The sequence below is a fragment of the Furipterus horrens genome, unplaced genomic scaffold (genome assembly GCF_987537825.1).
Source record: "Furipterus horrens unplaced genomic scaffold, mFurHor1.1.pri manual_scaffold_2, whole genome shotgun sequence".
In the NCBI taxonomy this organism is placed as follows: Eukaryota; Metazoa; Chordata; class Mammalia; order Chiroptera; family Furipteridae; genus Furipterus; species Furipterus horrens.
The window spans coordinates 124,662,354-124,677,345 of record NW_028327172.1 but is presented as its reverse complement, the minus strand read 5'-3'; the positions used below and the strand labels follow the sequence as shown (position 1 = coordinate 124,677,345).

The following is a 14,992-nucleotide window of genomic DNA, read 5'->3' as shown; positions in this document are numbered from 1 at the left end:
ATATAATACATACTCAAAACCTTTTGATTAAATCTTTTTAAACTTACTGAAGAACTACGTTTATTTCTTACTTTACTTTTATTGTTAACACTATTATAGATATCCCCATTCCCTGTCCCCCTTTGCTCACCTCCACCCAGTCCCTACCCTCCCTTCTCTCTGGCCATCTCCACACTGTTGTGCGTCTATGGGTTATGTATATGTTCTTTGGCTAATCCCTCCGCATTCATCCAGACCCCCTTCCCCCTCCCCTCTGACAGCTGTCAGTCTGTTCCATATTTCTATGCCTGTTTCTATTTTGTTCATCAGTTTCTTCTGTTCATTAGATTCCACATAAAACTGAGACATATGGTATTTGCCTTTCTCTGACTGGCTTATTTCACTTAACATCATGCTCTCCAGGTCCACCCATGCTGTCATAAAAGGTAAGATTTCCATCTCTTTTATGGCCATGTAGTATTCCGCTATGTAAATGTACCACAGCTTTTCTATCCACTCATCTACTGACGGGCACTTGGGCTGTTTCCACATCTTGACTATTGTAAATAACACTGCTATGAACAAAGGGGTGCATATATTTTCAGATCAGCCTTGGAATAAGAAAAAAAAAATTACCTTAAAGGAAAACTTTCCTGTAAACCTAAATATTTTAGGATAAAAATTAATTGAGCCACTAGGGAAGTGGAGTTCATGGCCAGTCAGGGAGACGTGAAAGGTCTGGCTAGCAAAACTGAGGGGTAGATCACACTAGTCTAAAGATGTTTTCAAGTGTGCTCAAAATTGTGTTAATTACTTTCAGCTAACACATCACATTCCCAATCGCTCTGATACAGATATGCAGCTGGTGTTTGAATCTTTATGGGGAAGTGAAGTTGCTACCTCACAGGGCATTCTGCCAGCTACATTTTGAGACCTTAGGGCACCAATAGTAGCAAAAGTCACAAGATGGGACTGAATCATTATAGGCCAAAAGGTAAATATCATCAATCAAATAACAGAAACAGGAGGTGTTAATTAGCAAAATTATTTATTTCTGCTCCTTTCATACACCTTATTATTTAGCGAACAGTCTTACACACACATGTGAAATAACGTACTGTCACACACTGTTTAAAGGCAAAGCACCACAGGTAAAGCTCATCAGCTGTTCCGAGTTCTCAGCTTATGGGATCTTGCTTCCTGCTTTTTTATATTAATTTCTGAAAATCAGAAATGTCATCTCCAAAAAATGTGAAGGGGGTTGTACAAAATAATCACTCTATTCCGTATTATAGTTTTAGAAATGGAGTATATTTTCTTTAAGAATTTAAGAACTGAGGGAAAAAACACCGTCGGTATGTCAGTTTAGGTCACAGGAAAAAAGTATGACAAGCTTGTCTCTTTCATACCGAGAAGATATTCTAGTCCGAGCTTTCATATGCTTCCCATGTTTTCTACTAGATGCTTCTTTTCTACTGCTTTTCATCCTTTTCCATATATCACATCAGAGGACTGGTTCAGCCTTTAAAACTTCAGTAACAGGAACAAATCCAGTCTCCACAGATTTCTTCTCAAAAGGGACTTTAACCCATCAGATAGCCCCTACAGAAACAAAGTTTATAAACACAAAAAGTGAAAAGGAAGCAACATTTCAAAATAGCTAAACAAATTTTATGAAGACTCAAATGACAATCTGAAAATATAATTTGTGTGATTCTTTTTTATGGTTCTTGGTTCATATCTTGCCCCTACCTCCCAAATATTTTAGTAGGCCTCAGTTCCATTACTTTTCCTCCTCAAAAGATAAGGTTACAAAACAATATGTTAAACAACACAAAATGAAGGGGGGGAAAGTAAATTTTAAAAATGTTATGCAAATATTAAAGAGTCAGAATCAATTTCCTTTGGAGTCTCACAACTGTAATAAAAATCATAAACCTTTTAATGGAAGGAAGCTGATTTTGATTTTCTAAAAACCCTAATAATACCAAAGGAGATGGTGGGAGGATCAGGAGCTACTCACACCTGGGAAGTGACCCCTTGAACCACCTACCCCCACCCCCTCAGGAAATGTCCAGACAGCAGGGAGGGGCCTTAGCTGCAGCTGTAGAGCAGGCCAGATTTTATGTGGATCAAACAAGAGATCCTTTTACTAAATGTACAACTTAGGCCCTGGAGTCCCTTTTAAGTGGAAGCATTAGCCACTGCTCCCTTCAAAACTTTTTCCTCTGGACCCTGCCTCTAACACTTCGTGGGTAACCCTGGGCAAACCTGACTGTTTCCTTATCTGTCAAGTGGAGTTATCGCAAAGGGTTTTACAGATTATATAAGAAAATCTAAGTCTACAATAAATGTTACTCATGATAATTAAGCTCTTGAAAATGTTAGTTCAGAGTCAAGTTTCTTCATGTGTAACATAAGGAATCAAAAACCTTCATAGGGTTGAGATCTACTGCAGTGCCTGGCACATAGCAGACACTTAAAAAATATTATTTTCCTCTCTTCCAGCTTCTGGTCTCACTTGATCTACAGGGCTTACGATCTTAAAACTCATTCTCGCCTTTTCTTCTGCTGTATCAGCCTGGCCTATCTAAACTCTGAGTACAGAGAGAACCTGTAACTCACAAACCACCTTTGCAACAACCCTGATACAACTCAGTACTTCTCACCTAAGAAAAAAAACTGAATAAAAATAAAAAAGCTCTTAGGATATATATTGATCTTGAAGACCCCACATAAATTTGCTACTATAATGCCTGGTACTTCACAGAAAGCATACTTTAAGACCTAAACTCCATAAGTAAAACAGGTTCAAGAAGATTGTAATAAAGTATCCACTAATATCTGCACCAGTGGAAGCTACTCAAGAGCTAGCTTACACTTTGCAACTCTGAAGGACTCAGGATTCTTCAGGGACAGTTGCTTGTCACATGCACATACTGATATGTGAGCATGCACTTTTGGACATCATTCTCTTGATAGCTGTATGTTGCGGTATACTTGTAACTAGTGTGTGAGCTATGCTTATGTACTAAAAATCCATGGATTATTGTCGACCTAAATTTACATGCAAAAGGGTACTTAAATGGACAAATCTCTGTTCAAAGCTGCCAAACATATATAGTCCTACCTTAGGAAAAACTGGGGGAGCATTAAGAAATAAAGAAAAAAAACCAAATGAACTAATATTCTTATAAGTGGGGAATAAAAATAAACTTGTTGAAACACATGTAGTCCCTTCTCATGGCCCAGAAAATGTACCGATTTTTAATTATTATATTCAGGCTTGTGAGAATTTTTACAAGTAAAATTACTGGCAAATACAAGTACTTAGGTAACTATAAGCTCTATAGGTAAATAAAAGTAAATCAAGAACGCAAAAAACAAGTAGACAAAGAAGCCAGAATGAACTCCTATTTAACCTTTATTTTAAGACACTCATTCTTTCAGAGTCGGCGGCGGCAGCCATCCGTCTCGAGAGACGATGGTGTAGCTTCTCAAGAGTCTATCTGCACCGCTGAGAATGGCTGTGCAGTTCGACTCGGGAGTGACATGGTATCTGTCTCCTCCCGTGTTGAATCGACATCTTGTGATGACGCTGAAGCTACAGAGCCTGGGCAGGGTGATATGGAGGGTCTGCTGTTGCCCATGCAGCAGACCCCCCCTCTCTTCGCAGCTGAAGGGTCCAAGGGAAAGACGGAGTCAATACAGCTTGGCTTCAGGTGCGCCGCAGGAGTTGCCGGTGTTGACTACAACGTCAAACCGCCTTAGGGACTCCGGCTCCGGATTTTCTGTCGGGGTTTACTCCCTTAGCCTTTCCCCTGAAGAGGTATGCCGCAAGGCAGCGGAGGTTTTTTGGAGTCAGAGTTTTCCTTCTCTGATGTACCCTGACTGGAAGATCGAACCAGCGACACTTAGCTCGCAGGCCGACGCTCAATCCACTGAGCTAAACCAGCCAGGGCAAACTCTTTCAGAGTATCTTCTATATATAAGGCAGGTATTTTCTGAGAACACTATGACATGCATGCTTGCATTTAACCCTTGCAACAATCCTAAAAAGGTGGGCAAAACAAATATTGTTCTCATTTTGCAGTCAAAGAATGTGAGACTATGGGGGCAGTTACATGGATTGCTCAAAATCACACAGCGAGAAAAGAACAGAACCAGCATTAAAACACGAGTGTCCCATTCCTGTCCACTATCTTCTCCAATGATCCTAAAACAGTAGTCTCACTTTCTTCATTTAGAAACAGAAATTGTTTATTTATTTTTAAAATGGTGGCCACAATTCAATCTGAAACATGGAACTTTTAGGATTGTTTATCTTTACAAATAATCTTTATATCATGCTTGAGAGCATATAAAACACCCTCTCATTTAATCTTGACAGTAACTCTGAGTCTCATAATTAATTTCACTTAACAAGTTTGGAATCTGAGTGTACACACAACTGATACAAAGTCTCATAGCGAAGAAACTGGAAGCCCCAAATTGTCCTCCTAATTCCTCACTCCTTCTGCCACGTACCATCCTCAGCAGCTATACCTTTTGTTTTGTTAGGATTCCTTCTCTCCTTTGCTAACAATAAACCCTGGGTCCGAGATTTCACTCACTGAGACAACCCAGCTTATTCAGATGCCAGACTCTCTACGACCTTAACTTTTTGAATAAAGCTCCAAACCTGGAAACAAATGAAAGAGAAGCAAACACCTTAAAGGACTGAAAAGGCCAGACCATCAAGCTTTCCTTCAGCCAGGACTGATTTTAGAAAGTAATTAAATAGTTAGGTTTACTATTTCCTCGAATCACAGAATAACCAACAAACTGATAAGGAGCAGGAGAAGGATGAGCTTACAATGATAACAATGAGAAGTGACAGGTTACACTGAGGAGATAAACTAAAAAACTGAAAAACTACTACTATGTCTAATATAAGTGTAAATGTAAAATGACCCTGAGTCAAGAAGGCAAAATCATATTTAATATTCACAGTGTCTAGCAAATAATAGTTATCAAATAATATTTGCTAAATACAAATGTGAATGTTAAGGAGGCAATAAAACACTTTTGGGGAAAAAAAAAGACTTCTGAAAGAGGTCTGTCAAAAATGAGTAAGATAAAAGTTTCAGTACATGTAGGATTAAATTTCACTTATATGGAAGAATCATATATATATATGCATCATCCTATTCCCTAAATGATGTTAATTTAAGTAAAATAAAGTTATATTCTTATTTCTTATTTTTAACACCCACCCCCACCCCCCCGTTAGGAAAATTCTTTTCTGAATTGATCCCATGATCATAGGATTTACTCAGGCGCTCCCTAGCTTTTCTCATCAGGCTTAATAAACACTAGTTCAAATTAATAAAACGGCAATTTTTGCCAATCTGAGTACAGCAGGCCTTCTGTCTTCAATTATATAATAGTATCTGTTTAGTCAATTTTATACAGCTTTACAACAGACTTGCCTAAATGCAGGAGCTCTCTCCCAATCAAACACTAGCTAATTTTAGGCCATTACACCATGACTCAGCAGGCCATCGTTTTTTTTTTTTTTTAAGAGTCTCCTATTTCTTCAAAAATACCCTAACAGTGGAGGCTAAAGATAATCTAATGACCATTCTTTACTTTTAGAAAAACCAATTATAAATTCATACCAAAGTGTTTTACCCACTATACAAACATTATTTCTTTGAGCCTGTGTACACGTAAAAGGTACCTCACACACAACTTCACATACATTATCTTATAAATTATATTAGAAAATTTTTATTTGAAAAATGAAAATGGCTTCTTTGTAACTTTGTGCTAGTACAGTAAAAATATAAGACACTAAAATTGGATTTTTCATTTTAAATGTATTGTCATACATGCAAACAGTTAAAAATAGTTCTATTTTATTAGCATCCACATTTCTTCAAAAGACAAGACATCAAAGTCATGTTTTAATTTATAAAATTTTATCAGTGGAAGACACTAGGTCTTTAAAAAAACATAAATCAGAAACTATAAAATTAGTACAATTTCACGACTATTGTTCCTTCTTTTTAAAGGTTCCTCTTGCTAGAAATGATAAACTCTTTGTCAAATAGTCCAGCACTGGAGGTTATCATTGACAGCCTCGGTTCCCATGCCCACCACCCGCCTGCCTGCAACTGTCTGGGAATTTCCCGTGATAGTGGGGTGCATCAAGCTGAGCCCCGTTTGGCCTTGATCAGCCCATTAGACTTACAGCTGAGAGATAAACTGAATTCAATAGTGCCTTTTTTCCTCCCCTTATAAAACAACCCCCCCTTCCCTAAGAGTTGGATCCATTTGCAGCATGGCTTCCTTCCTGCTTGCTGATTCCCTCAATAAACTTCTTTTTCTGCTCTCTGCGTCTTGATGGTTTTCTGAGTGACTCTGTTCTTACAATCATGTACAGCCATGCCAGCTCAGATCTACCAACTTACCTAATCTTAAAAAACCCATGGTTAATAGTATTTTTAAATCTTTTCATTGTCGTTACTGTCCCACTTATTATGTATCAAGCTGTTTATATATATTAGAATCAAAGATAACACATGTGCAAGAATAAAGATACCTCCCCTCCTTGCTAGTGGTACAAATCACAACCCTATAGTGTGCAATACACAGGCTCACAAACCTGGCTCATTACTGTGTTTGGAGTCAGCAAATATTCCAGAAAATACAATACTGTTTATTCTTCCCTTTCTTTTCTAAAACTGTCCATTGTTTCTCATCTCTCCACACCTGAGATATCAGGCATTAGGAGCTACAGATAAGAAATCATATCAAAGAGAGAACCATAAATTCTTTCCTCTTAAAATTTTAAATCCTAGAGTTACCTGTCTGATAAGTTAAAGAAGCATTTTCTGCCGAGATCATTGCTCTGCTTTGATTACATCTAAACATAATCCACACCTGGAACCCAGACAGTATACCCTATTTCCTATTGTTGACTTAGTCAACAGTCCTGGATAATGGCCTACAGAATGGGGACAGGAAGACAAATGCTTACATAAATAACTGCAAAAGGTGGAGGCAATCCAGAGAATTAAACACTTATCAAAGCATTTTAATAATCAGTGGATAGCTCTATTATTCTAAAAGTCAAATGCCTGAGCTAAAAGAAAAACACTCACATCCTAAGGAGAGGGCTTAAAACCACAAGACTGGGAAGCCTAGGTACTGTAGAATGAGAACAAATCTGATTCTATGGGCAAAACCAGCTCACTTCTGCTGTGTCTCCAAATGTTCCTTCTGTTTGGGTTGTTAATTTTTAAAAGTCTCTTTATCCTCTATGGGAGCCTCCTCTTTTCCTTCTCTGCTCTGGGAACTTCAGCCTCTTCCATATACTCTTCCAGTACATCCTTTCCAGTAGGGGGAGAAAAAAAAAGGAAGCTAGATCACCTTAGTCTTCATACAATTTAGCCAATGTCCAAAATTGTTTCCACTGGACAAAAACCAGAGCCACTGGCAGAGGAGTGTGAAGGAATATCATATGGCCACACTGACATTCAGCTGACAAAGAACACTGTGCTATCTCTTCCCATCCTGCAGGGCTAACAGGGGACCATGACTACAGGGTAAGTATTGGGTTGACACTGGCTCTAGTAGTGCTTAGTGGTCTTTAACTTCATTCAAAATAATTTTGTTAGATTGTATGGTGACAGCTGTCATATCAGCATATATTTTTTTAAAAATATATAACAAAATTGGTAAATTTTTGTGCACCCATTTTAATATTGAAAATGGAAGAAAATATGCAACATTTTCAGCGTATTATGCTTTATTATTTCAAGAAATGTAGAAACGCAATTGAGATGCAAAAAAAATTTCTGCACTGTATGGAGAAGGTGCTGTGACTGAGCGAACCTGTCAAAAGTGGTTCCCAAAGCTTCCTGGTACTACTGCCACTTTGGCCAAATAATTCCTTGCTGTGGGGCTGTCTTAAGCATTGGAACACGTTTAGCAGCACCCCCGGCTTCTACCCACTAGAAACCAATAGGGGGAGATAGCTGGCATACTCAAAATATTCAAATCAATAAAGTTGTTGGTGAAAATGAAAAATATGTCTTTAATGGAAAAAATGTAGTAGACTTTTTGGCCAACCCAATACTTCTGATTTTCCAGGGGGAAGTCTGCCCTTTCTCTTCCCGATGTTTATAGATAATGGACAGGGTAAGCCATAGAACAAGTAAACCCATGAAACGCAAACACATTCCTATATTTCCTTTTATTGTCTCTAAAAATAAGGGGATATCACTTCTAAGAAAACATGATAGTTGACACTTGATATTTAACATATTCCTTAAAAAATGAATTTTCTAGGAGCTAATGTTTGTGTCATATGCTTGCTGAAAGCTCCTGTAGTTACCTACTAATGTATCCTTAAGTGAAATGAGAATACAGGGAAATGTGACCAGACTTAACCACATCTCAAATTAGGAATCTCAAATGGAATTATAAAAGTTGGATTTATCTTTGTTCTAAAGATATTCTAGGTTTTCTGAACTAAAATGATCTAAATATATATACATATATAAATAAAATCCTTTTCCCATCTTTTTAGGGATGCAACAACTCCCCTTTCCAGTCCAAGACTTAATGGGTTTTCCTCATGCTAATATCAAACAGCAACAGCAATTCATGTCTTGAAAATATTCTCTACTATTACTATTACTACTAGAATCCCATCTGATTACAGACTAACCAAAAAGCACTTTAGAGAAACAGTGGTCTATGATTTAGCAAAATAACTAAATTTTCTCATGAACAGGCATGTAGATATCAATTGGTTTCAATTTTGTTACTAAGTATAGCTATAACCTTGAACAAATACCAAATATTTTGTTTAAAAATGTTTCATCTGTTTAAAAGAGTTCAATTAAATCTTCTAAAATTTTATGTAATCCAGGTAATTATTTTACCAATTGTCAACAGAAGTTAAATTGCTGGTTACACAAAGTACTTAATAACTTACGGCAGTTTCATTCTCATGAATACTCTAGCCATGAAAAAACTCAATAGGACACAGACGAATCCAATGAATAGAAGAAGAAATCTATTGAGTTTTGGAATGTTTGGAGCATTGGATCGGTCTAGGATTATGAAACCTAAACCTCCCATTGTAAACAGGAAGCTGGATGCAAGTCCTTCCATAATATATTGTCCATTTACTCTGAAAAAGAAAGACCACAGCGAAATAAATTTTTTCCTTAGATTGAAATTCCCAATTCTGCTAAAACATTTTTGTGTTAATTTCTTAATCTTACCCTTACAACTATTTTATTACATTTCTGGATATTCATTTCAACAAATATTTCTTGAGAGCCTATTATGTATCAAGTACTATTCTAGGTTCTGGGGCTGTAACAATGAACAAAACAGACAAAAAGCTTTGTCTTCATGGAGCAAATATCCAAAAGTTTTAAAACCTTGACTAACAAAACTGTCTATGAAGATCAATACTCACATTTTAATTATTAGCTCAAAAAGACATTATTGTATGTATATGAATCCTTTACACAGAACTTAGCTTTTAAAAATTATACTATTTAAATTCCTCTCAATTTCAAGTTAATTTTGAACTGGTTAGAAATGTTTTTTGCCAAGTTTTATAATAATTACTAAACCCCTAATTTCTAAGGTAAAAATTTGAAAGCAGTGTTCTTAACTAAGGCTGGCTCCACGAACCACCCCGTGCCCCAACAAGAATTTCCAGGACCTATAAACCCCTATAATTAGGTGCAAATTTTTATATATTATCTGTATCTAATTTTTAGAGTTTGGGGGACCCAAAAGCAAATTTCTCTATTAAAGGGATGATTTACACATAGGCATAAGCAAGGAAGGTACATTTTTTTTGTTATCTAATTGCTTTCATTGGAAACTCAATACATGCGCAGGTTCAAAATTCAAACAGCACAAATAATGACACTGTGAAAGGTTTCCCAACCATAGAGATCACATGTCATCTAGAGCCCTCCCCAGAATTTCACAACAATCTTTCCAGAATTATCCTATGCATAAAATGCCATTAATGTAATGTGTAAATACAAATATATAGCTACCTTTCGTTAGACAGTTATCAAGGATGGTAGAAAACAATGCAATATGCATTGCTCAAGTGAACCAAGCCATACTGGAACAGTGTTTCATTGCTGAAATGGAACTCCCAGGTCTCAAAAATTATGTTTCTTATTTAATAACACACAGTTCTGAAATGGCCAGATAGTATAGTACAGGCCATACGGTTTGTGCCATACTTACTATTGTAGCTTGAAAGCAGCCACAGATGGTATATAAACAAATGGGCATGCCTAGTTCCAATAAAGCTTTACTTAAAATTGGTTTTCTGATTCCCAGAATAGTCTACAAATGTATTTTAAGCTGATACCCTACTTTTAATAAATGATCATATCATTATGAAATGTTATTTCCTAATAAATGAATAGATAATATGTTTCTCACTTCTGCACACTTTCTGCCATTTCTGAATTTAGCAATTTAAAACAGCTATTGTCCAAATACAGGTGGACTTCAAAGGTTTCACTATATTTTTAAATAAGCAGGCATGGCCCAGCTACTTTCTTTCCTACCATCAAATCATTCAAAAAGGTATTTTTTACCTGTAAGCCAAGAAAGCTACTGGTCTCTGATGCCCGTGTTCATCAGTCATAGAGCCAACACTTGGAGGTTCAACAATAACATCATAAATTATTCCTATGTGAAAAACAATAGTATAGATCAGATTGAGTTCCTAATTTTTAAAATAGGATTAGTTCTGTCCCTAAAGGTTCATTTACATTTAAATAACACTGCTTTGATACATTGTTATAATCAAATGAGGCTCAGCTAAATTCCTAAACTTCAGCTAAAACCATTCAGAAATTCAACTCAATACTTCAGAATGACTTGTAAAACAGTATTATCTTATAAAAGAAATTCATTCGGTAACTATTACTAATACTCAAGAATGACTCCACAATAAAGGAAATTTAACATTAAAGGTTATGTTTTAGTTCAAAAATATGTTCCACAAAAGCTTGGGTTTGTTTCTATAAATTGAGAGCTACTAATTATCTTGCTTAAATGTAAAGCAAGGAAACATTTTCAAATCACACCATTAGCACTAGATTCATGATCATTAATATTGTCTATCAAAATTTTAAGTTTTCCCAATCTCCCACTGTTGTTTTTCTCCATTGTTCTTCAACATTCTCACTTCCAGCTTTTCTGAAGCATAGATTGTGTCTCTCTCCCCACTGACTAACAAAACAATCATATTCGAATTCCCTAATCCTCCCTCCCCCATCTGCAAACTGGTACCTGCCATCTATCCTCATCGCTTTCCCTCCAGCTGCAATCAAGGAAGAATCCCTCGTCCTATGAAAAGTGGAATCCCTTCTCCAATTCTCATGGCTCCATCCCCTCTTGCCTTCTTAGAAACTGTTCCTTTGGTTACCTCTTCTCTGTCCTGTATTTTCAATCTGTCTTTCCCTACATCAATCTTCCCTTGACTCCGAACCGTCCTAGCTAACATCCCATTTTTATGCTTCCTTTTTGAAAGGGAGTTGGGCTTCCTCCTGGAAAAAAGTCTCACAAATTTGCTGTCTCCCCTTCTTCACTTACCCTTCATTCGTCAACTCACTCCAATCTGGCTTTTGCCACCACTGATATTACTCGTGCTAAGTCACCAACGACTTCCATGCTGCTTTATTCAAGGGCCACTTTTCAGTTCTCATCTTAGGTTTTCCAGTAGCACTTGATCCAGTTTTCTAAATCCATTTTCTCGGGAAGAAAAATGGCTTCTCATGGCTTTTTAACACTTTTTCTTGTCCATGATTTCTTCCTATCTCTCTAGGCGAGCCTCTTCTTCCATAGAACTACTAAGTGTTAGAAAAGTTCCTTATGGCTTGACCCACTGTCCACTTTTTCTACATTCTCTCCCCAATTGAACTCATCTCTCCCCAGGGCTTTCAATCTGATGAGCTAATAACTCTCAATGAGCCAACACTTACCAACTAATGTTAGCACCATCAGAATTAGATATAAGTTCCCCCAAGAACAGGGACTTTGACTATGTTCTTCAAGATCTGACTTATGGCAGAGGTTGGGAAAACATTTCTTATTAACCAACTTCAACAAGGACTTCTTTTCTCAGGGATAGACTCTTACCTGTAAATTCACATATCCAACTAATTAGAGTTGATTATGTTCAATTATTATATATCCCAAAGTGACCTCTGGTTCACCATTCTCCACCAAAAGACTTCATTTTTTTCAATCTTAGAAAATGACACTTTCATCAACTCAGATGCTCAAACCAGATGCCAGTAAGATTTTTTCACACTTCATTCTCCCCCTACATCCAATCAACCCATCAAGACTTACTGACTCTACTTTCAAAATACCTTCCTTTATCTTTTCCTCCATCTTCACTGCCACCAATATCATCTGGCCTAAGTCAACTATAAAACCTACCTAATTGGTCTCTTGGTCCCATATGTGTCCATCCTTCTCCCTCTGCCTAGTAATATACCCTTTCCCCCAACCCATCAGATTTTGACTAACATGTCATTTTCTCAGGAACCAAACTCCAACAGAAATGATATTCCCAGCTCATTTTCTCATAACCGTTTTTTTTCCTTCAATGCATTTGTGGCACTTTTGCAATGAAAATAATAATGTAACAGAAAAAAATGTGATATTTAACAAGTCTCAACCATGACATTATAAGTTTCAGCAGGGCAGCGTCCTATTTCATTGTTGTGCCTGAAACTTAATAGGGACTTGATACATTATTTGCTGAATATTTCTCTGCAATAAATATTGTTTATTTATAAAGGTACACTCAGTTTTTCAAAGTGGCTCCTTCCAGTGGCAAAACCAATTCCTTGTATGAGACACCTCATGGCTGTGGCCACTAAAAGGTGTCTTTTTCATTTCCCCCCAAGGTTTGGAGCAGAGAATCTCCCCCATTGCAATTAACACGGAAAAGGTAGTCAGAATAAAAACCGTGAGGCTTCTAGCCAAGGGAGGTAAGGATTACAGAAAAGAGACTAGCAGATAAAAGCCCATGAAGACCCTGTTACTTATTTTTTTTAAATGCATTTCAAATTTCATTTATTCAATACAGTAGTACCCTTAGAGAGCTGAGCAAGGGTTAATGCAAATGCAATGCTAGGACAATATCTTAAAAACATTTAAAAAATTTAATGTAATTTATTTAAACAAGCATAAGTAAACTGTCACTATTCCGAGGGGACGAGTGTAAATCAAAGAACATTCTAGAACTAAGCCTCATAGTTTCAAACTCTTCCCTCTTGTACAACTACTCTCACAAGTCAGCTATGAAAATGAAGATGTCTCTGACTATTCCCTTAAAAGGAAAACCACTTTTACTGTCCCTAACCTGCAAAACTAAATTTTATAACTTCCAAATTAAGTAACCCCCTTCCCAAAACCGAACAGTAGCACAGTCCAGTAAATCATGGAACTATGGCTTGAAAGGGCGGTGGCTCTGAAAAGACCAGCGGGATTGCCAGCTCACCACTACACAAAGCAACGCCCCTTTTGCAGCTTTCTATATCTGAAAAGAATATAAGACAATCCATAACTTTTTAATAGTAATATTATTTTCCTTATTCCTTAAATTCTCACCTTCTGCTCTCTGAAATACAATACCATCTGCAAATCTATCTCCAATCTCAACTATCTATAAAAACCATGGTTTTAGAAAATTCCATTCATATTCACTGTTGACCTGAACAAAAAGCAACACTGAACCCCTAGGCCTGAGCTAACACACTTAAGAATTCTCAAGTCTTTCCAAGGCTCCAGGGACCCAGGACAAAGAAAAGGTGTAAGTCCCACACTCTCTTGATCACCCATGGAGGTAAAATGGGCCAAACAAGACTTCCCCAGTCTAGATTTCGTCAACTACGGCAATCAGTAAAGAGCAACCATCTGGCCTTGAAAAATATATTCGATTTGGATCCCTAGGCTAAGAAGCTAGAAGAAAAGCAATGGAGTAGGAAAACGAGTGCTACGAAGAAAAAGGGCAGGGCATGAGGGCAAATAAAACCTCTGGGCTGTTAATACTTGGGACCCTAGAATTTCCCTCCACCCTCTGAAAAGATTAAGAGCAGAGCGATGCTTGCCCCGGGGCTACGAGTAAGGGGAACAGACGCCTCCGGTGCGAGGGAGCTCTCCACACCTCGGCGCCTCTCGAGCCCCGCCAGCAAGAGTTACCTCCGGTGATGAGAAAGTAAGACACCACCACCAGAGCGTACACCGTCATGGCCGAGGGCATATGCACCCAGGGTGGCTTCTTCAGCTTCAGGTTAGGGCACTCCAACACTAAAAATGGGACTCGGTACAGAGTCTCCATGTTGGCGGTGGCAAGAACAGCTCTTGGTCTCAGACCCCACACGCCACCCGGAAACAGGCCAGTTCTTCCTTTTCCTCGCGCCTGCGCACGGGAGGGACCGGCAGGTCCACAACACTCGGAGGCAGTTTATATATCCATACAAGAAAATAAAAAACTATTTTTAAAAACTATTTTTAAAAACTAAGGCATTTAAAGCTATGTATTAGTATATATCTTAAACATAACTTTGAATAAGAAGCTCAATTATTGTCAATAAATTAAAGTGTGATTTATGTATCTTCAAGGACCTGCTTGGCTTCTGACGTGGCCCAGCCAGAAAAGCTGAGGGAACCCAGTCCATCTGAGCCCGCCCACCCGCTGACGCTAAGGATTTGGAAGCTGATTGGACCAGGGCACTCTAGGTTCCCCGAACTGGAGGATGAATGGGAAAGCTAGGCAAACGTTAGCGGTTTTTTTCCGGAGCTTGAGAAAATCCTAGATTGCTGAGCTTTTACTACCCGATGCATTAGCGGTGATTGTAACAATAAGAGTTGTTATTAATAAATACTAAAATAATATAGTATTAAACATTTTTAAATATCCAGTCCAGATATATCACAAGTGTCAAGGGGA

The 14,992-nt window shown here is 37.6% G+C and overlaps 1 protein-coding gene across 2 annotated transcripts; it reads right to left on the bottom strand.

The window, feature by feature from the left end:
• Window positions 1–1,008: 1,008 nt before the first annotated feature.
• Window positions 1,009–14,449, bottom strand: OSTC (oligosaccharyltransferase complex non-catalytic subunit). Of its 2 annotated transcripts, XM_090267984.1 has the most exons (4): window positions 14,242–14,449; window positions 10,617–10,710; window positions 8,969–9,166; window positions 1,009–1,581 (listed from the first exon to the last, which is right to left on the bottom strand). In XM_090267984.1, the coding sequence occupies exons 1-4, from the start codon at window positions 14,378–14,380 to the stop codon at window positions 1,563–1,565; spliced, it is 450 nt and encodes a 149-aa protein (XP_090124110.1). In that variant the 5' UTR covers window positions 14,381–14,449; the 3' UTR covers window positions 1,009–1,562. The 2 variants fall into 2 exon arrangements, with proteins under 2 accessions (XP_090124110.1, XP_090124111.1); XM_090267985.1 differs by lacking the exon at window positions 8,969–9,166.
• Between the last annotated feature and the right edge of the window lie 543 nt (window positions 14,450–14,992).

What these genes read in the sequence shown, in the direction of transcription:
- OSTC (XM_090267984.1), bottom strand. Translation starts at nt 14,380, where the DNA reads ATGGAGACTCTGTACCGAGTCCCATTTTTAGTGTTGGAGTGCCCTAAC. An exon ending in TTACTTTCTCATCACCGGAG is followed by an intron (nt 10,711 to 14,241) that starts GTAACTCTTGCT and finishes TTTTTCACATAG; the next exon opens with GAATAATTTATGATGTTATT. An exon ending in GTAGCTTTCTTGGCTTACAG is followed by an intron (nt 9,167 to 10,616) that starts GTAAAAAATACC and finishes TTTCTTTTTCAG; the next exon opens with AGTAAATGGACAATATATTA.